The sequence below is a fragment of the Hyaena hyaena genome, unplaced genomic scaffold, assembly GCF_003009895.1.
Source record: "Hyaena hyaena isolate Hyena2069 unplaced genomic scaffold, ASM300989v1 scaffold_16, whole genome shotgun sequence".
NCBI classification, from domain to species: domain Eukaryota; kingdom Metazoa; phylum Chordata; class Mammalia; order Carnivora; family Hyaenidae; genus Hyaena; species Hyaena hyaena.
The window spans coordinates 401,864-421,979 of record NW_024080650.1 but is presented as its reverse complement, the minus strand read 5'-3'; the positions used below and the strand labels follow the sequence as shown (position 1 = coordinate 421,979).

At 49.5% G+C, this 20,116-nt stretch overlaps 1 protein-coding gene across 3 annotated transcripts in view; it reads right to left on the bottom strand.

Annotated features, from left to right (window-relative positions):
* Nucleotides 1-845: 845 nt before the first annotated feature.
* The window catches only part of PTPRA (protein tyrosine phosphatase receptor type A), a 162,829-nt gene continuing 143,558 nt past the window's right edge, over nt 846-20,116 (bottom strand). For all 3 annotated transcript variants that reach the window (XM_039223910.1, XM_039223922.1, XM_039223918.1), the window contains 10 exons: nt 19,928-20,094; nt 19,290-19,425; nt 18,452-18,601; nt 17,217-17,310; nt 16,841-16,917; nt 16,244-16,378; nt 7,987-8,112; nt 7,754-7,905; nt 2,196-2,331; nt 846-1,466 (listed from right to left, as the gene is read on the bottom strand). In XM_039223910.1, the coding sequence (XP_039079841.1) occupies nt 1,392-1,466; nt 2,196-2,331; nt 7,754-7,905; nt 7,987-8,112; nt 16,244-16,378; nt 16,841-16,917; nt 17,217-17,310; nt 18,452-18,601; nt 19,290-19,425; nt 19,928-20,094 (1,248 nt within the window). In that variant the 3' untranslated portion in view covers nt 846-1,391. The remainder of the gene's footprint in view (nt 1,467-2,195; nt 2,332-7,753; nt 7,906-7,986; nt 8,113-16,243; nt 16,379-16,840; nt 16,918-17,216; nt 17,311-18,451; nt 18,602-19,289; nt 19,426-19,927; nt 20,095-20,116) is intronic.

Here is a 20,116-nt window from a genome sequence, read left to right as displayed (position 1 = left end):
TAGCAATTCTGTCGTCATATGGCGCAGCCTTATGACTCGGTTTTGGCCAGTGAGGCAGGAGTGAGAATGGAAAGAAGAGCTTTTGCTTCATGTCCTTAGAAATGAGGTTGCTTTCTCTCCATTTTCTTTTTGCTTCTCCATGGGAAAAGGGGGGGTGATCCAGCGTCAGCCACGAGGACGAGAGTAACGTCCTAAGGGACACTGGGACTACGAGACGGGAGGACGCTGGGTTTCTGGACTGGGCGCACCTTCGCATGGAAAGAAATGAACACCCGCCTTACTTAAGACACAAAAGTTAGACACTTTGTGTAATATGTCAGGCTTGATATCTAGTTGGGATTGAAGACTCCCATCACCCTGGCCTCCGGGTCTGAGGCACTTCCCACAAAAAAGTCCAAATATGAAATGAAGTGAAATTTCGTTAAATGACATCTATTTAACCCAGTAAGTGTGGATCTGAGGGCTTATCCTGGACAAAGCAACACGATCCAGGCAGCTCTGTAGCAAAGCACCAGAGAGGTCAGACTGGCCTTACTCAGCCAGCTACCTCCTCTCTCTCCCATGCACCTGCGCCAGGGAAACAGTGGGGACCCTGCCACGTTCCGAGGGAGTGAGGCCGGCGGGGACTGCACCAAAGATGTGCCGAGAATGAGACATGGGTCCTGGCGACTAGCTAAGAGCTGGAGAGGCTGTGCGGGTCGGAAAGGAGTCGTCCAGAGAGTCATCCAGAGGACTATGGCTTCTGAGACCAGCTGAGACAGAACACCGAGAGCAGGGCCAGGAGTGGCCTGGGAGAGTCCGGGCCCTGGTAGGGCCGCCCCACCCCAGACAAAGGGAGACTCTCCTTAGGGAGTCAAAGCTTTTATTACCTGATAATCCCTAGTGTGGTGCCAGAGATACCGCTCTGGTCCCTGTACTCCCCTCGGTGGGTTGTAAGTGGTGGTGGGGGAGGGGGTGGAGAGGGGAGGGGTTATTTACAGAGCGAGGGTGGGGAGGGTGGGGGGGGTGGGCACCAGAACAACCAATCTCCTCAAGAGCTCTGAGAACTTTGTGCTTTTTCTTCCTTAGCTGACACTGAGCTACCTGGAATGAGTTTTGTGGTTCTTCAGGAAAAGATGTCTAAACCAAAGAATACAGCCCAATTTCCAGGCAGAGGATTTCACGATATCAATCCAAACATCACACTATTTAATTCCCCAATAAAACATTGGAAAAAGGACTATCAGTGCTAACACATTTACATATAAAATCTCCACCTAATAGGTAATAGAAGCCTATGTACCAATTTCTAAAACAGTTATAAGATATATACACAATTTTGGGTATATTAACAAAACAGAATATTACAAAATATTAAAGGCAATTTTCCTGTCCACCGGATCTTGTCGCCTCTATTTGAAGTTGGCATAGTCTGAGAATGCGTCAATATATTCCTGCACCACCTTGTAGCAGAACTCATACTGTTCCTGGCAAGCAAAAAGAGGGAAAAGCCAGGGTTACTGAAGAGAACAAGGTGCCTGCCGTTCCTGACAGACCTGTCTTGTAAAAAATGGAAAACTGAGGGGAAATGAATGTTTCTGGACTTGCACCTGAGCCCTGACCTGCCTGTACTCCCGTTCTGGGTTGAGTACGGCTGATTTTCTCTGGATGGAGGTGACCTGAGAGGAAGATGAGGCCCTAGGCCTGCAGTGGTCAGACGAGGGCGTGCGGGGCTGGCAAACCACGCAGGCAGGACATGGCTTTGTGGGGCCCACACCTCACCATGGCTGCCAGGCTGCAGGTGCCCTGGCTCTCAAAGCCTCACCAACTCCCAAAACTCTAAAAATGTATTTTTCTTTCCCCTTCAGACATGTCTCTCTGAGGTTCAGGCACCCTTTTGGATGCTTATCCCCATACTGGGTGGTTACTGGTCACTGAGACGGTCAGGAGCCTTAGCTGAAGAGAGAGGGGGCATTCCTGAGTCTTCCCCGGCCAGGACCCACGGAGTCCCATGGGGCACCCCGGGACCTCTAACCTTCAAAGAGGCCACTTGCTTCTCTTACTGGTGACAGGGGTATGCCCCTCTGCTCTCACTGCCCGCAAGGCTCATTCTGTCTGGGACACCTTGGGGAAGGATGGGCCCCTTGGAAAAGCCCCCCCGGAGATGGCCCTGATGAAGAAGGGCTGCAGATGAGGTGGTGGTGTGGTCAGCATACCAGTGTCTGGACCATGTGTGGCCTCTGTAGCCGCAGACTCTTGACGGTCTGGAAGACGTCCAAAATCCCCTCTGCTTTCACCCGTTCCAGGACTGTGCTCAGGGCACAGAAGGTCCCCGTCCGTCCTGCCCCTGCGCTGTAATAGAGCAGACGCCTTACCACATCTGTGATAGCCCACTGTGCTGATAGGGTGAAGACAGAGGCAATGAGCACATAAAGGCTGAGGGTAAGGTTGGTGCTCCTGGGAAGGGCTGTCATCTAATGGGGCTGCTGGGGGTGGGGGTGGGGGCAGGAGGCCCATTTGCTCCTCTCCATGTAAGCCCCATGCTCACGCTGCTCCGAGGAGGAAGTGGCACCCCTGCTGTCCCTCTTGCACAACCCACTTGCCCACAGGACAGTGAAGAACCGCACCCTCCCCCCTGCCCCCCGCCCAGCACTGAGCCTTCACGGTCTACCTACACATGTGCCTGAGTTGCCCTGGCCCGCTGCTCACTCACGTTGGGATTCTAATCTTGTCTTTCCTTTCCTGAGACCCTGGCCCTCTGCGCTGGTGTGTGTGTGTGTGTGTGTTGATTCTTCTCTATGCCTCTCATTTGCTTCCTAAATCCCAGGAATCTAGACCCTGACCATGATCTTATCCACCCTGTTCAGTGTCTTCAGTCGGTGCTACACAACTTTACTGAGTGCCTGCAGGGTGGCAGGGGCTGTGGTGGGGGCAGTATCCCCAAATGATATGATATGCAGGGTGGGACGGAAAAAGAGAACAGAAGTTCTAGGCAGGGTGGTCGGGGAAGGTTCTCTAGTGGCGGGGGGCGGGGGGGGTCACACAAGCAGAGACCTGAAGGCGGCGAGGACAAGGCCCAGTAGCCGTCTGGGAGAGGGGTATCTCAGGCACAAGGCAGGATGTCCAGGTGTGGAAGCTGTGTAGCCAGATCTGATGGATGGACCGACAGAAGGAAGGAAGGAGCACGGGTGGGGTGAGGTCAGAGCCCTCAGATCACGTTGGGCCTTGTGAGCCACTGTTAGGATTCTGCGTGATGTGGTCTGACTGAAGTTTTATAAGGGTCTCTCAGGCTGCTGTGTTGAGAACAGGTGGGAGGGTGGGAACAGGGAAATCAGCGAGGCCAGTACAGCTACTGGGAAGAAGGGGTGGCGGCTCAGACAGAGGGGTGCTGGTGGAGGGAGTGACGAATCCTTGATTCTGAAGCTGCGCACAGGTGAGGGAATACGCAGAACGGTGTGGCTCCAAGGCTTCTCCTAGGAATTAGCTGGGGGACTGAGATGCCACTTACTGGCTGGGGGGAGGCTGTGCAAATAGAAGCCTTAGAAAGAAAGATCAGAAGTTCTTCTTTTTGTTTTTATTTTATTTTATTTTATTTTTTTATTTATTTCTAGGAGAGAGAGAGACAGCGTGAGCAGGGGAGGGTCAGAGAGAGAGGGAGACACAGACTCTGAAACAGGCTCCAGGCTTTGTGCTGGCAGTCAGCACAGAGCCCGACGCGGGGCTCGAACCCACGAACCGCGAGATCATGACCTAAGTGAAAGTCGGACACTTAACCGACTAAGCCACCCAGGCGCCCCTCTTCTTTTTGTTTTTAAATTGTTAATGTTTACTTACTTTTGAGAGAGAGGTAGGGAGAGGGTCAGAGAGGGAGACAGAGGATCTGAAGCAGGCCCTGTACTGTCAGCTCAGAGCCCCATGTGGTGCTCAAACCCATGAATTGTGAGATCATGACCTGAGCTGAAGTTGGACACCTAGCCGACTGAGCCACCCAGGCATCCGAAAGACCAGTAGTTCTTATCTGAACCCTTTAAACTGAAGATACCCAAGTGGAAATGTTGACTAGGTAACGAGACATATAAATCTGTAGTTTAGGGGAGAGGGTGAACCGGTGATAATGACACACAGGAGTTGGTATGGAAGCCAGGTGACAAGATGGGCTCAGAAGAGGTTCAAGGACTAGGGAGGAATCAGCCAATGAGGACACAAACCAGGAGAGAAGCAGTGCTGACAGCATTTCACAGAGAACTGAGTGGTCAACTGTGTTTGATGCTCATGATCAAGGGTAATGAGACAGAATGATCTCTGGGCTCAGCAACGTGGAGGTCACAGGTAGCCCCCACTGGGGCAGGTGCAATGGAATGTGGGAGGGAAGGGGTTAACTTGGAATGGGATCAAGAGAGAATGAGGAGAGAGGACCTGGGGTGTTAGTCTGGACAAATCTTTTGAGAAGCTTTACTATTAAGGAAAACAGAGAAATAGAGGGCTACCTGGAAGGGAATTAGAGGTAAGAATTTTTAAGATATTAAGATGGGAGAAAATACAGCACATCCGTATGAAGATGGTAGTTATCCAGACAGCTATTCAGAGGAAAACATGATGATATAGGATAGTGAAGGCAGGCCCCTGAGAAGACAAAAGGGGATGGAAGTGATATCCAAATGGAGTGTGTGTGGCAGACAGGCCTCACCACGGCCCCCAAAATCCCTACCTTCTGATGTTCATGCCCTTGTGTGATCTCCCCTTGAGTGCGGGCAGGATACGTGCCGTGCTTCTAACCAACAGATCAATAGCAAGGGTAATGGGATGCATATAACGACACGCGTGTGATTATGTTACATGGGATCATGGTGCCTGTTCTGCAAGGACTTAGAAGCAAGTCCTTCTGCGGGTTTAGAAGAAGCAAGCCACCACACTGGGAAGGTCCACATGGCACAGAATTTCAAACAACAGAGGCCCTCAGTCCAGCTGCCTACAAGGAACTGAACAACCAAGTGAGCTTAGAAATGGATCCTTCCCAATCAAGCATCAGATGGGACCACAGCCCTGGCCCAAACCTTGACTGGTCTTGTGAGGCCCTGAAGCGCAGGGCTCCTCTAAGACGTGCTTGGACTCTTGACCGCAGACACCGTAAGCTAAACGTGTGTTGTTTTTAGATGATTAATGCAACGGGCTGCAGAGAGAGGTCAGACAATTCATCCACTGAACAGGATGGATGCAGGGTCCACAGCACCAATGCAGGTGGACTGGCAGGTGTGGTGCTGGGAGCATGTGCAAGTCCTGACTGCTTCTCTTTTCTTAGTCAAACAGAAAACACCGTCCTCTCTTAAATGTGAGCACAGAAGAGGTGGTGGTGGTTTTAGGTTTGAGAGGAGGTGTGGAATAATCATGTAGGCTTTGCCTACAAAGTCTGGCAAGCTTTTCTATGAAGTGCCAGATAGAAAATACCATAGTTTTGCTATGACAAAATCAGGATCTAACTGCACAACTCTGACTTCTTACGTGCTGAGCAGCAGTGTGAGGGGAGGGAAGTACCAGAGGAGCCAGAACATAAAGAAATGGGCACAGCTGGGCTCCACTAAAACCTTACATATGGACACTGAAATTTGAATTTCATGCAATCTTCAGGTCATAAAATAGTCATCTTTTGATTAAAAATTTTTTTAAAAATTTATTCGTTTTTTAGAGAGCACAAATGAACAAGGGGCAGAGCAAGAGGGAGAGAGAGAGAATCCCACAGGTGGAGAGAGAGAGGGAAAGGGACTGTAGACCCCGAAGTGGGGCGCGAGTTCACCTGAAGTGGGGTTTGAACTCACGAGCTAGGAGATCATGACCTGAGCCAAAGTCGGATGCTTAACTGACTGAGCCACCCAGGGGCCCATAGTCTTTTTTTGATTAAAAGAAACAAAAACAAAAACACAAAAACATTTAAAAATGTAAAAAGAGTTTTTAGCTTGCCAACCGGTATAAAACTCGGTGGCAGGCCAGATGTGGCGGCGGGCCCTCGCATGTCCAGCCCTGCTTTAGAAGAGTGGACGGTGCGGAAGGACAGCTAGGCAGCACTATGGGCCGACCATGAGCCCAGCAGTCAGGAACATAAAACGAGGCCTGTAACCCGGTGCTTTCCTTCAGCCACACTCAGCTGCACGGTGCAGATGCAGGGTAGCTAGAGAGTTTGGACTTTGCCAGGAGAGGGTGACCAAGGGAGAGAAAAAAGTGTAGGCAAAGAACTATTTATCTGGGTGGGCCAAGAAATCTTTTTTCTTAAAATTTGTATGTATTATTTTTTAATTTAATTTTTAAAGTAATCTCTCCACTATCCAATATGGGGCTCAAACTCACAACCCTGAGATCAAGAGCTACATGCTCCACTAACAGAGCCAGCTGGCGCCCTACCAGGGAATCCTTTTAATTTTGCCAATCCAACAGATAAAAAGCCACGCTGCACGATTTTCATCCTCATTTCTCAGAATATTACTAGTAAAGTTTAGCATCTTTTCATGTTTACTGTCCGTTTGTAGTAGACGGTGTACTTGGCCACTTCTTCCTTAAGATTTATTTATTTATTTACTTACTTACTTACTTGAGAGAGAGAGAGAGAGAGAGAGAGAGAGAGAGAGAGAACGTGAGTGGGGGAGGGGCAGAGAAAGAGGGAGAGAGAGAATCCCAAGAGACTCAGGATCTTGAGATCATGACCTGAGCTAATATCGAGTCTAATGCTTACTCACCTGAGCCACTCAGGTGCCCCTCTTTTTTTTTTTTAAGTGATCTCTACACCCCACGTAGGGCTTGAACTCATGACCCTGAGGTCAAGAGTCTCATGCTCTACCCACTGAGCCAGCCAGGTGCCCCCCAACCGAAATCTATGTTCCTTCACTATCTCCCATTTGCCTTGTTCACAAAACAAACAAGGATCTAGAGGATTAATCCATACCCAGTATATAAGCAGCCTCCTCATTAACTTTTGCATCTCTGTAGCATAAGACACAGCAGAGCTTATGGAATCAGTCCCCTATTAACATTGAGATAATTTACAACATTCCTGACGCACATTCACTGGATCCAGTCCTGGGAGTTCCTTTGCTCATTTTTCTGTTTTGAAAACTAATTTGCAGGGATTTATACTATACTTTTTCCTTCTCTTTTAAAGTTTTTTTCTTCCTATTATAAAAGCAATACAAACTCATGGCAGATTTTTTTTCTAAAATGCAATCAAACAACATGCCCCAACAATTCACCTTAACCATCCTCGCCCCAAATGAGTCCCTCACCATTTTCTGTCAGTGACAGCAACTATTATCAGTAATGCTGTTTCAAACTCGGATACTCTGGTTTCTCTTCAGATCTTATGAATCTTTTGCCTTTTACAAACTCGGGATGCACCCTCTAATCTAGACTTCTCTTTTACAACTATGTTTTTCGTTTTACTCATTGTTTTTCAAACTGTTTGAAAACGGTTGCCCTTTTCTCTTTTCCTGTGATTTTTAAGGAGGCCAGGGCCTCACCCCCACGTTGCCCAATGGTCTCCCCACTGTCAGTGTCGCTGCTGTTTTCCTGCACCCCAGCACCGTCTCAAATGCTCCCCCGCCCAGTATCTTACTCTCCCTGATGCCCTAGCATTTAACGTGAAGTTCAAACACCAAGACGCTCTTATTATCTGGCCCTGTGCTGGTCATCAAGCTGGGCTGCCACACACTCACCAGGATGCTTGCCGTCGCCTCCCCTGCCTGTGCCCCATCACTGTCTCTGCCCCTCAGAGGGCTGGGGAGAGCGGTACCTGCAGTGCACAGTGATGGGGTGGTTCCCTGACTGCTGCTGCTGCTTCTGCACGGCCGCGATGATGCTGATCATGCCCTTCCCGTCGCTGGGGATGCCCACTTCAGGCCAGCCGTGGAAGTGGAACTGCCGGATCTGCCGGCTCTTGTTCTCCTTTGGAAGAAGGGGGGGGTCACAGATGCAGGGCACCGTGGCTCTCCCCGGGGGAGGAGGCGCGCCCACCGGCCACCTTACCCTCGTGTTGGTGACTAGGAGGTCTCGGACGGTGTAGCTCTCACACTCCTCCTCCTTCTTCAGCTCCACTGTGATGTCTCCGTAGGACACAATGCCATCCGAAGGCCAGTACTGGGCACATTTCTCCTGGAGAGACAGATGGGAGGGGTGAGGCACTCGGGACACGATGCGCGGTAGAGGCAGGGCTGCTTTCTGAGCTGCCCGCTCCCCTCTCAGACAGCTAGCTCTTACTGGACACGCTTCATCTCCAAGGTACCAAACCTCAGAATGTCATTACATTACTTAGTCTCACTCCGATGGACTTCTGATTCTCACTAGGACATCTACACTGGACCCTTGAACTGCACGGCCCATTTATACAAAAATTCTTCTGGATAAATACAGTACAGTGTAAACATCTTCTCTTCCTCACAGTTTTCTTAATGCCATTTTCTTTTCTAATTTACTATATTGTGAGAATACAGTATAGAATATGTAAAACATACAAAATATGTGCTAATGGTTTATGTTACTGGTAAGTCTTCAGGTCAGTAGGCTATTATGTTCACAGATTTTTTAAAAAATTGTAGTTGACAAACAATGTTACGCTAATTTCAGGTAAATGACATAGTAATTTGGCAAGTCTATACGTTATAATGTGCTCACCCAGCATAGCTACCATGTGTCATCATATAACGCTATTATGATACCACTGACTATATTCCCTATGCTGTAGCTTTCATTCCTGTGATATACACAGAATTTCAACTGTACAAGGTAGAAATGGGGTGCTGGGGGTTGAATAACCCCCATGCTGTTCAAGGGTCCACTGTATATGTAAAAACTTAATTCCCTTACTAGACATAATCCCTTAACGTTTTGGTGTTATTTAGTCTAATTTGCAGTATGTTACAGTATCTCTGAAGAACTCTGACCGTCACCTCAGACATATCCAACACTCAATGGCAGGGTGGAGGGAAATGTTTTTGTTCCATTACCGCCTCCACCCCCAACCCCCCACCCCGCTCCCTGGGGTGTTTCCACATCTGATAGATGCTTACGTATTTCAGGCTGCTAAGCTGGACAAACTGACCCCAGTGACATTCCCACCCAGCCATGGCGCTTCAGACAGCACAGGCCACCCTTCCATCCCTTTCTTCTTTTTTTTAACGTCTTTGTTTGTTTATTTATTTATATGCTTATTTCTTTTTTTAAAGCAATGATTTGTTTTTTTTTATTTCTGAGAGAGAGCGCATGAGCAGGGGAGGGTCAGAGAGCGTAAGACACAGAATCTGAAGCAGGCTCCAGGCTCTGAGCTAGCTGGCAGCACAGAACCCGATGTGGGGCTCAAATCCAGGAACCGTGAGATCATGACCTAAGCCCAAGTCAGACGCTCAACTGACTGAGCCACCCAGGTGCCCCTATGCTTATTTATTATTGAGAGAGAGACAGAGACAGAGTGCGAGCTGGGGAGGGGCAGAGAGAGAGAGGGTAACACAGAATCCGAAGCAGGCTTCAGGCTCTCAGCTGTCAGCACAGAGCCTGATGCGGGGCTCAAACTTGTGAACCATGATACCATGACCTAAGCCGAAATCAGCTGCTCAACCAACTGAGCCACCCAGGCATCCCGATGTCTATTTATTTTTGAAAGAGAGAGAGAGCAAGCAGGAGAAGGGAGGAAAGGGAGGGAGACACAGAATCTGAAGCAGTCTCCAGGCTCTGAGCTGTCAGCACAGACCCCGATGTGGGTCTCAATCTCATGAACCATGAGATCATGACCTGAGCAGAAGTTGGACACTCGACCGAGCCACCCTGGCACCCATCATCCCTTTCCTCTTTATCTTGTTTTTGTTGTTCTTAAGAGAGAGAGAGACTGGGGGAGAGGGGCAGAAGGAAAGAGAGAATCCTAAGCAGGCTCCATGCTCAGTGTGAAGCCCAACATGGGGCTTGATCCCATGACCCATGACTCAACCAATGGGCTCAGCCGACTGAGCCACCCAGGTGCTCCTCCTCTTTATCTTTTGAACCTATGATGGCACCTGCATTTCTGTCCTTGCTAGTGAGCAGATGGTTTGCGGCCTGTCTTTGCTGGCACCTGGCTCAATCTCCTCTACAGCTCCTTGTGGGCAGCGACTACCACTTTTCATCTTTGTCTCCCTGGCACCTTGCACACTGCCTGCATGTGGTAGGCTCTCAGTATCTGGGAAATGAATTTGTTCAATGTTTGCAGAATGAGTCAGGCTATCAATACATAAACAAAACAATAGTTATACTGTCCATTTTTTAGAGCATTTTGGGGAAGATCTCAGATACTTCACTACTGGCAATTTTAAAATCCTCAACCATAAATGTACTTTACATTCATTGGGAAAATTATGAGAAGTAGAAAAACAAAAATCACCAATAGTCTCTCAGTCCAAATAAAATAGTTATTAAAAGTCCACTTTAGTGACTCTTCTTGCTTTTCATATGTGTAATCATTCATTACTCCCTTTATAAATGATGTTGAGCTCATTTTAAAACACAGAATTATCAAAGTGGTGGATCACAGAAATGTCATAGACTAGTGCTTTTCCACATGTGCCCACTGGGTGCCCTGGGGATGCCATGGGGGTTGGGGCTCTGGGACCTCTCATCAACAAGAACAGCTCAAAAAAATTCTAATTAAGGCTCTTAAACAAGAGACTATGTTGGTTTTTAGGCATTAGTGAGTGGAATGAGTTTTGCTGCTATCGTTCCCTCCCAACACTGCCTTTACACCGTTTACCAGCTAGGACTGAAGGCTGGGGCTTTAAAACCATTACAAGTGCTAAGATCCAAATGGTCTTGAGAGAAATGGAGTGTAGGAGCTAGAATGACACTATGACAGGAAAAAGAAATAGTATGGTCCCACAGTTGATGGCTTTCAGGTATTTGAGACCTTCGGTGGTGAGGCACAAGAGAGAAGAAAAGGAGCAGAATGGAAGGAGGCCGCCAGGGATACAGAGCTAGGGAACTATTAAGAGAATCTCTCTCTCTTTAATGTCTATTTATTTTGAGAGAGAGAGAATGAGGAGGGGCAGGGAGAGGGAGTGAGAGAATCCCAAGTAGGCTCCATGCTGTTGGCACGGAGCATGATGCGGGGTTTGATCCCATGACCCTGGGATCATGACCTGAGCTGAAGTCAAGAGTGGGATGCTTAATCAACTTGGCCATCCAGGCAGTTGGTCAGCCATAAAAGCAAATGGGGAATATGCTGTGGCTAGTCTGACGAACGGGGACAATCCACCCAAGGTGGTTACACGTGGTTGGGACCAACCAAGAGGTTTAGATCAGTGCTGTAGAGGGAGTTTCAAGGTGACAGTTTTGCAGGGGAGCAGATGAAAGGTTCCTAAATTTTGTATGCACGGGTAAAATTTCCCCTAAAGATCTCAGGAAGCCCAAAATGGATTTAAAAAAAAATTTTTTTTTAATGTTTTATTTATTTCTAGGAGAGAGAGAGAGACAGCGTGAGCAGGGGAGGGTCAGAGAGAGAGGGAGTCACAGACTGAAGCAGGCTCCAGGCTCTGAGCTGGCAGTCAGCACAGAGCCCGACGCGGGGCTCGAACCCACGAACCGCGAGATCATGACCTAAGTGAAAGTCGGACGCTTAACCGACTAAGCCACCCAGGCGCCCCTCAAAATGGATTTTAAGGAGTGACCACAGTTAGGTTTATATTTTCAAAATGATCTCTGGCTGCCATGTGAAGTGACTAAAGGTGGGCAGGAATGGAAGCAGGTAGGCAGGCTGCCAGGCTACTTCCGGGGTGCAGGTAAGGGACGATGGCTTCCCGGAATAGGTCAGTAGTCACACGGGAGAGAAGTGGGTATGGTCAGCACGGGTCAGATTTCACTGGTGTGAGGAGTGAGGAAAGGGGAGCAATGAAGGGAACTCCTACGCTTCTCAGTGAACAACCGGGTGGAAGGCGGTGCCACTTCCCGAGACGGTAAGACTGGGGTGGACTAGTATGGGGGAAGGAGGAAATCAAGTTTCATGTGGGCCAGGTGGAGTTCTAGATCCTCAACAGAGAGAGTCGTGTGAAGATATCAAGCAGGTACATGGCTACACAACTGGGAAGTGGGGGCTGGGTTGGAGACCCAGATTTGGGGAACTCTGGCATACAGACAGCATCTCAAGCCACACAATTAGATGAGGTCTTCAAAAGATAGTGTGTTAAGGCAACAGAGGGTTAAGGGCTGAGTCTAGGATACTTCAATGGTTAAAAGGTCATGCAGAGGAGGAGGTGGTCACAAAGAAAATGAAAGGAGCTGCCAGGCCAGTGAGGGAGTGATGTTATACAATTCAAAGGAAGAAAGTGTTTTAAGGTGAGAGGCACTGAGTGTTTCAGATGCTGCTATAAAAGGACCAGAGAGATAAGAGAGAAGCCTCTGGAATGGCAAGAAAGCAGTCACCAGTGATCCTGAGAAGGAACAGGATGAGGACAGAACTCAGAAGAACTCCTCAAAGGAGTTGTGCTGGGAAGAAAGGGGTACAGAGAAATGGGGTACAGAGGGAAGGAACTATGGGACAGGAGAGAGATTTTCATTTTGTAGACAGGAAGTGCAACAGCACACAGGCTGGCTGGCGTTAACGGGTGGCTGCTGACCAAGGCAAGGGTTGGGGAGCACTGCAGCAGCACACTTGCGAAGGCAGGAGGGGAAGGTCCCGGACAGAGAGGGGCAGGGACCCCCACCCACTGCAACGGGAGAGAAGGAGAGAGAATGGCTACAGATCTGAGTAGGCTGGGTGCTTGCGGGAGGGAAGATGAGCCTGTTCTTGTCTGATTTCTTAGAGAAAAAAGAGCTAGGTTGCAAGATAAGGTGCCATGAAAGTAAGAGACTGTGAGGGAATAACAGATGTTAGCAAGGAAAGGATTATAATAAGGACAAACCACAAAAACCCTACAGAGAGTAAGGAGGAAGGTGAGAACATGAGCGGGGATTCGCAGGCTGAAAGTGGAGGAGTCGGTGGCTCTGAAAGAGGACTTCAACCGCGTCCATTTTGACCTCAGTCTGTACTAGCTAGAAAGCTGATTAATTCTCTTTCCAGCTTCTCTCCTAATTCAGGCAAAAGTCCCAGCAAGCAAAGCATCCAGGGATGGGAACCAGAGTTATCCCTGAGGCAATTAACGACTGCCCTGACCTCCCCAAGACCCCACACATCTGACCCCATGACAAGGCTCAACCTGGCCCTTTTGCCCACCTGCACGTACCTACTGAACTTCATCCCACAGCTTCCTTACATGAACATAGAAGTATTTTGAGCACTTTGGAGACAGTCTCTGAGACGTCAGTCCGCTACTGTCCCAGTGTTGGCCTCACTGAAATACATCCTTTCTGGTGTCACCTCCACCCATGTCTCTCAGCCTGTGGATTTTGTCAGAGTTGAGTGGTGACCAGGTGAACCTGCTCTGTGTGGGAACCCTGGAGCCAGGTGCTCTTGTGCCCCTGGGCCCCGGCCACAGCTCCAGAGACATGGTGAAAAGAAAACCTTCCTGGAGTAAGAGGAGGGAAGTAGTGAGGTCGGTGCTCAGCAGATGGTAAGCAGGGCGGGATCCAGGGCTGAGGTCCCAAAGGCAGAACAGATATGGGCAGGGACAAGGCTGTGACCTGACTGGGAGGCCGAGGGAGCCGAGAGGCCAAAAGACCGAAGTGGACCACGTGGATCGCCCGCATGGAGACGTATGCCTTCAAGAACAGAGGCAGGCGTCAGGCACAGGGGCCGCCAAGGGGCAATATGGAAGGTGCTGAAATCATCAGGAGCGGACAGTGGGAGATGGGGGAACAGACGGTCAGGTCCGGCAGCAGAGTACTTGGGACCGGGGCTCTAACCTCAGATCTGTTTTCAGGTTACGGATTCTGGGTAAAGACAGCCCAGAGAAGCTGCCACAGTAGCTCCTGTGTCTCTTCTCCTGCTGCCTTTAACCTCCTCCCCTACACGGCGGCTGGTCTCTTGTGTGGTCCAAGGCTGACAACAGTGATGGGGACATACACTGAATGGCAGGTGTCTAATGCAATCTCGTTCTACTGACACTGTGGATAAGTGGCACACAACCGTTGGCTGCGCTGACCCCATGCAGAAACTGCTGGAACTGCTCTGCCCACGCGGATGAACGGTCCAACTTACAGCTGTTGAGGGCGCCCGGATTCACAAGCATCTTGGTGGACCCCTTTGGCTAAGATGGAGCAGAACAAGAAGACAGGGAGAAGGGGGCTTCGGATTTTAAGTTTTCATTCTTTTGGGATTTTAATGTATATAAAATTTACATTTTGGGATTGAGACTTTTTCCTTGGGAATTTAAAACCAGGCGTGGGGAAGTGGTGGTGTCATGTAGTATAAATGCAGAGACCTTTCATCGTATCACTTGGGCTTATTGTGGTGGTTTCCCTGGAGGCTACACTTGACAAGATGGACGGGAGATGGAACAGGATGTGGAATTCGGTCTTATGGGGCAGCAAGGCCTTGTAAAGGATGTCATCAATATCCTGTTCTGATTCACTTCAGAAGCTCCTGAGGGCAAAAGCTGCTGTCTCACTGGCCCTGCAAGAGGCGTAAGGCCGAGTGGTAGGTAGAGGGGAACAGGCCTCAATCAGCTGACTATGTATTTAGTGAGGTATTCACCGGACCGCATTTGGTCACAGGGCAGGGGACTGCGAGAGGACACCTGTGCTTGCCATCCCAGCTCTTCTGCCTGCAGTCTGGGCCTGTCCGTCATGGGCCTGGAGGCAGACAGTGTGGGGATAACCTCATGAAGGCCCGCGGTTTACCTGCATCTTCCATCCTAGCTTATCAGAGGGCCAGGAGACACGCCATCTAGTTCCCGATAACATGGAGCTCAGTGCACAACTGCGGAGCGGGGACCTGAGCCCCAAACCTCTGCTCATCAGTATTGTTAGTAATGATAGCTGAAGACCCATGAAGTAGGTCTGTTGACAGGATGGAAATCTGGAAAGAATAGCTCATGTGCTAAATGATTAAAACTGAAAAAAATTCTTGACAAACCCCTGACATCAGGGTGTGCAAATATGTATAAAATGTATCAAGATTAAAAGAAACAAACTGTACAAGTACAGAACGGGGAAGATGTAGCTGGCGACAATGGATGGAATATATATTTAGTGATTTTTATTTTTCATTGGTTGCAAATTCAGTGAGTCATAAGTGGGTGCCATCCTTAATTCTTCATCCGGCCCAGCCTGTGCTGTCTCTTCACTATCTTTTGGGACAGACCCCCTGTCATCACCCCTGAGTCTAGGCCACCAGCAGTACTGACCCAGCCTCCTCTCTGCCTTTGGTGTGCTCGTTTCTAATCTGTCCTCACTGAGCCAGAGGGACTTTCAAAAAAACCCTACAAATCTGATATTGTCAAGGGCTCTTAAACCACCCTATAAAGTCCAAACTTCACCTTGGCTCAGAAAGATCTTTATCACCAGGCCCTTGCTGGCTTCTCTCAATTCTGATCGCTGTTAAGTCACATGAAGCAACCATTTACTGCACTCTAACCACAGCAGAAGAGTCTTTAGGATCATAAACACCGCATGAACACACATTGGGCCACCCTGCAGTAGAGAGAGGTGGGTGGGAGATGGGCGGAGAACGAGTGATCCCTGAGACCTAGAGTGCTCAGTAGAGGCTGCATGGTGACTCAAGAACAGTGTTAAGAGATTTCCTGTACTGAATGGAGCTGACCTAAGGGGGCTTCTATGCTCCCGTATATTCTGAGTTTTCAGATAATTCTACTTTTTAAATGACTCGAGGACATTTTTCTTCAAAAGATTTCCTTGTTAATTGAATGTTAACTTATAAATTTCTTCTTGTTATTTCTCAAGTTCCACTGTTTCCTTTACTATAGTCTGCAAAGAGGCAACTCGTTCTCCCATAGTCCTTTGGTTCATTTTCCTGGCCTGAAAGGCACCCTCTACTTAGGGACACTCAGGAGCTCCACATCAGAGCCTTGGTCTGGCTCTGCCTCCCTCATTTCACCAGCTCTGTCCAGGGAGGGGTGGGGGGAGGAGGAGGAGTACACAAAGCCAGGCTCGGGGTGAACTGTATTCAGGACAGAAGTAAAAAGGTGGGAACTGTCTGGAGGCTGAGACCACTCCGCCCTTCCAGTCCTGAGAGAAGCTCCAGACTGCTCACATATCAACTGCTTGGATGTGGCTCTTTGGATGGTTTAAGCCAAACATATCTTCTTAGCTCCCCTCCACCCCTTTTCCTGGGGTCTCTTTCTCCCACAGCCCAGGACCTCTTTGAGCTCACCTGGCCTCTCTCCTCCAGTTCTGTTAGCATCACGATAGAGCAGGATTTCCACTCCCAGATCATTCGCCAGAAGTCCTCAATGGTGTGGAGAAGAGGGCCCTGGCTGGCGATGTAGGAGTCCTTCTGTCGGTAGCCCTACGCAGGCCAGATCAATGGTAGGAGTAAGGCGGTTTAATCAGGGAGGGGAGAGGAAGAAGAAGACAGGCCACTTGGGTGGGCTGGGGATGCTTGGAGGCAAACTCATCTCAGGCAGAGCTCCCCTTTGGTCAAGGACCAAACCTGTCTGACACACTGGTCTCTTTATAGGAGGATGAGGGATGGGGGTTTGGAGCTGGGACGAAGAGAACAGGTATTAGTAGGACCGGAGGTTTTTAGCCTTTGATGTGTGCTATGAGCTTTCCCCTCCAGTTATCACTCTGGTGTGTGCCCTCTGTTTCCTCCCTGCCTTCTCCTCTCTGGGGCCTGACAGAGCTAGGGTACAGGTTGCCATCAGTTCTGTGTTTGCTGACTGACTCAAAGACAATTCTCCCAAGCACTGCAAGGCCCAACTGAGTCTCCATGGACGGTGGAGAGCTCTGGGGAAACAGCCCCACTTACATCAATGAAGGATGCATTCACGTAGTCGGTGTTCTCCTCACCCCTCTTGACTGGAATGATCACTCTGTTGAATTCATCTGCAGGAAGGACAACAGCTGTGGCTCCCCAACACGACCTCCTGGCTCTCTTTCAACCTTTCCTTCCCACCCATCCCAGCTGGGCAATAACATGCCTGTTCCCAGTGCAGGAGGGAGAAACCCTTTGGCCTTCAGGCTTTTTCATTTCCAGAAGCCACTGAAGAACTAAGGGCGACAAGAGGCAGTGCCCTAATTCTTGTCTCTAAGGTGATCACTAATTAGTACCTGAGAAGTGGAAGGGGTCAAGGGGAAGGAGGGAACGGGGCACTAAGGCTTTGGGGTGGGAAGAGGGCTCTTACATGGAATGATCTGTAAAACCCGGTTCTTCTTCATGTTGGCTGGAAGGTTTCCAGTCCGCATCTTGTCATTCTGGATTTTGATTGATGTTAATTTCTGAAGTGGGAAGTAGGGGGGAAACATCACTGAGCCCCACAGCTTGGCAAGATTATGCCTGTCACTGTACTCTGGCTGCACACTGCTCCGCACTGGAGCCCTGACCTCCATTTCCACGGAATGGTTCCTTCTGTCGTAAGCTCAGTGAGGAAGCCAAGAATGACTGTTTGGGAAACACTGCCTTGAGGGCTCCTGCGGACCCTTCTGGGATTCCCTGGGACTGGAACTTCATGTTCCTGGAGCAAGGATCCTAGCTTCATAGGAAGGAGTGTGCCTGCCTCTCCTCTTTCCCTGCTGCTCCACCAGAGGGAGACTTAACTCTTTAGAAAACCTTATTCAAATGTACACGTTCCCTTCTCCTGATTCTGAGGCTCCTTCTTGATCCTTGCTACTCAACGTGCAGCCCAGAAACCAGGATCAGTCTCATTGTGTTAGAAATGAAAAGTCTCAGGCCCTAACTCTGTTTCCCCCTGACCTCCTGCCTCAGAACTTGCACCTTAATAGGGTCCTGTAGTAATCTGTGTGCCACTACAGTTTGAGAACTGCTTTAGGGATGTGGTCCTTACCACTGCAACCAGAAACCTCTTTTTCTGGGAACACCTGTACTGACAAGAGTGTGACGTATCCTTTAGGTGTGCTAAGAACCACCGGCTAACGGCACACAGTAGAGGTCAGCAATCTATGTCCATGGGCCAAGTTTGACCTGCTGCCTATAAATAAACTTTTATGGAAACACAGCCACGCTCATGTGTTTACATAGCATCTATAGCTTCTTTTATGCTACAGCACCAGGTTTAAGTAGTTGCAACAGAGACTGTATGGCCTGCAAAGCCTAAAATATCTACTGTCTGGTCCTTACAGGAAAAGTTTGCTGTTCTTATGCATTATAATCACCTGTGTGTCTGGGGGGGGCAAAGAGGAGAGTGGGCTGGGGGACTTAAAAAAAATACTGCCTGTTTTCTTTTTCTTTCCTCCTAACACAACCAAGTGATTTTAATGTGCAGGATGGGTTGAAAGCGACTAGGTTATGAGGAAAGGTCCAGAAGCCTACCTCCTTAACCACGCACATGTCTCACACAAGGGGATTCCCCAGAGCACGTGGATCCTTCAGTCTGAGTGAAGGAGTTCAGCTCCAACTCACCTTAAACTCCTCCTCTAATCCATTGTTGCTGGTCCCTGGGATCTTGTTGTAAATTTTCTGCAGGTGTGTTTCTAGAGAGGTCACCTCTAGTTCTGTATCTCCATAGAGATAGTGCTCCAGAAGGGCTTGGTATATGAAGACGTACTGCATCTGAAACACCACGATGCCCGAGTTCCCGGTTACACACAACGTGGTCTCTGTGGTGCTAGGTCACAGCCTCCCCCCTTCCCCCGCTGCGGCGTACTCCAGTCCGCCTCTCCTTTGACCCTGGCAGGAATAAAATCATTCACTCTCATCCTGGGTCAGCAAGGCAGGACCTGAAAGGCATGCGTCCCTCTGGGGTGTTTCACTTGGGAGGGAGGATCCCACTCTGGCAGCCTCCTAGAGTGGAAGTCTGGAGAGAAGGACAAGTCCAGTTCCTGCCTATTCTCACAACACACGTTTAATAGTCTGAAGGGGTTGTCAAAATCCAGGGACACACAAAACCTGTGTTGGGCTCCCTTCCAGTGCTGTGCCCTTTGAACCCCATGCCCCAACTACAGAGCGGACTGCTGCTCCTGGACAGGGCCGAGATGTGTCACAACTCTGTGGGCACTGGTTCTTTCAGGACCTGTTTTTTATCCTTAGGAGTCTAGTACAAACGACACCTGCCTTCCTAATTGCTGTAGGCACAACCTCTTCCACGCTCCGTGTCTCTTTTAATATATAATTTAAAGGGTCCTTCATTACACTGCATGCTGCTCATTTACAATGACCCAGAGGCTGAGTAATCCATGAGGCTAGCAGATGTGCTGGTCCTGGAATGCCCCCGCCCTCACCTTGCCCACAAATCACTCACGTCTGTTTGCACCATCTGGCAGCGCTGTGCCCGGATCCGGCTCACGAAGCCATACACGTCCACCTTCCGCTCTGTGTGCATCATGTCCAGCATGGCGTCAATGACAACAAAGGTACCTGTACGCCCTACACCCGCACTGCAGCCAGAGAGCAGGGGTGTTACTGGGGTGGCCAGCGTGCCTTGTGGGAGCATACAGGGAGGGGGCAGCACAGGCCAGGGCTCCTTCAGGCCATGAAATTCTAATTTTGAACGGTGACTAGCTGCAACTCTCATGGAGCCAACAATCCCACTGTACCTCGTGCTCTGTACCTTTACTTATTAGGACCAGGGAACCTAGACACTTAGAAAGGTCAGAAGGTTCCAAGTACATAAAGCAGCACTCAATCTAGCTTTCTGGCTTCCTAGCAGTGGTCTCCCCATCCCCAGTCTTGGAGGACTACCCTTCCCTCTTTCCTCAAATGTTCTATACTCACACCAAAACCTGAGGAGTGTCTCTGGCTGCTGTCCCAGGGGCGCTAACAGCTTATCTGCTCTGTGCTAGCCTCCTCTCCTCAGCCAGGGCCCCTGTGCTTTCCCCTGCTCTATCCATGGGAGCAGAATATGGTATGAATGGGGAGCCAAGGGTCAGCCACACTGACCTGCAGTGGACCACGATGGCCCCTGCATACTGAGGGTTACAGGCTTTCACCTTCTTGAGGAACTTGAGCATGCCGATCGGGGTGAAAGGCACCCCGAAGTCTGGCCAGCTGGTAAAGTGGAACTGAGTGATGAGACGCTGTGGCTTCCTGTTGGTCATGTCGCCCACCTGTGGAGTGAGGAGGTCCTAT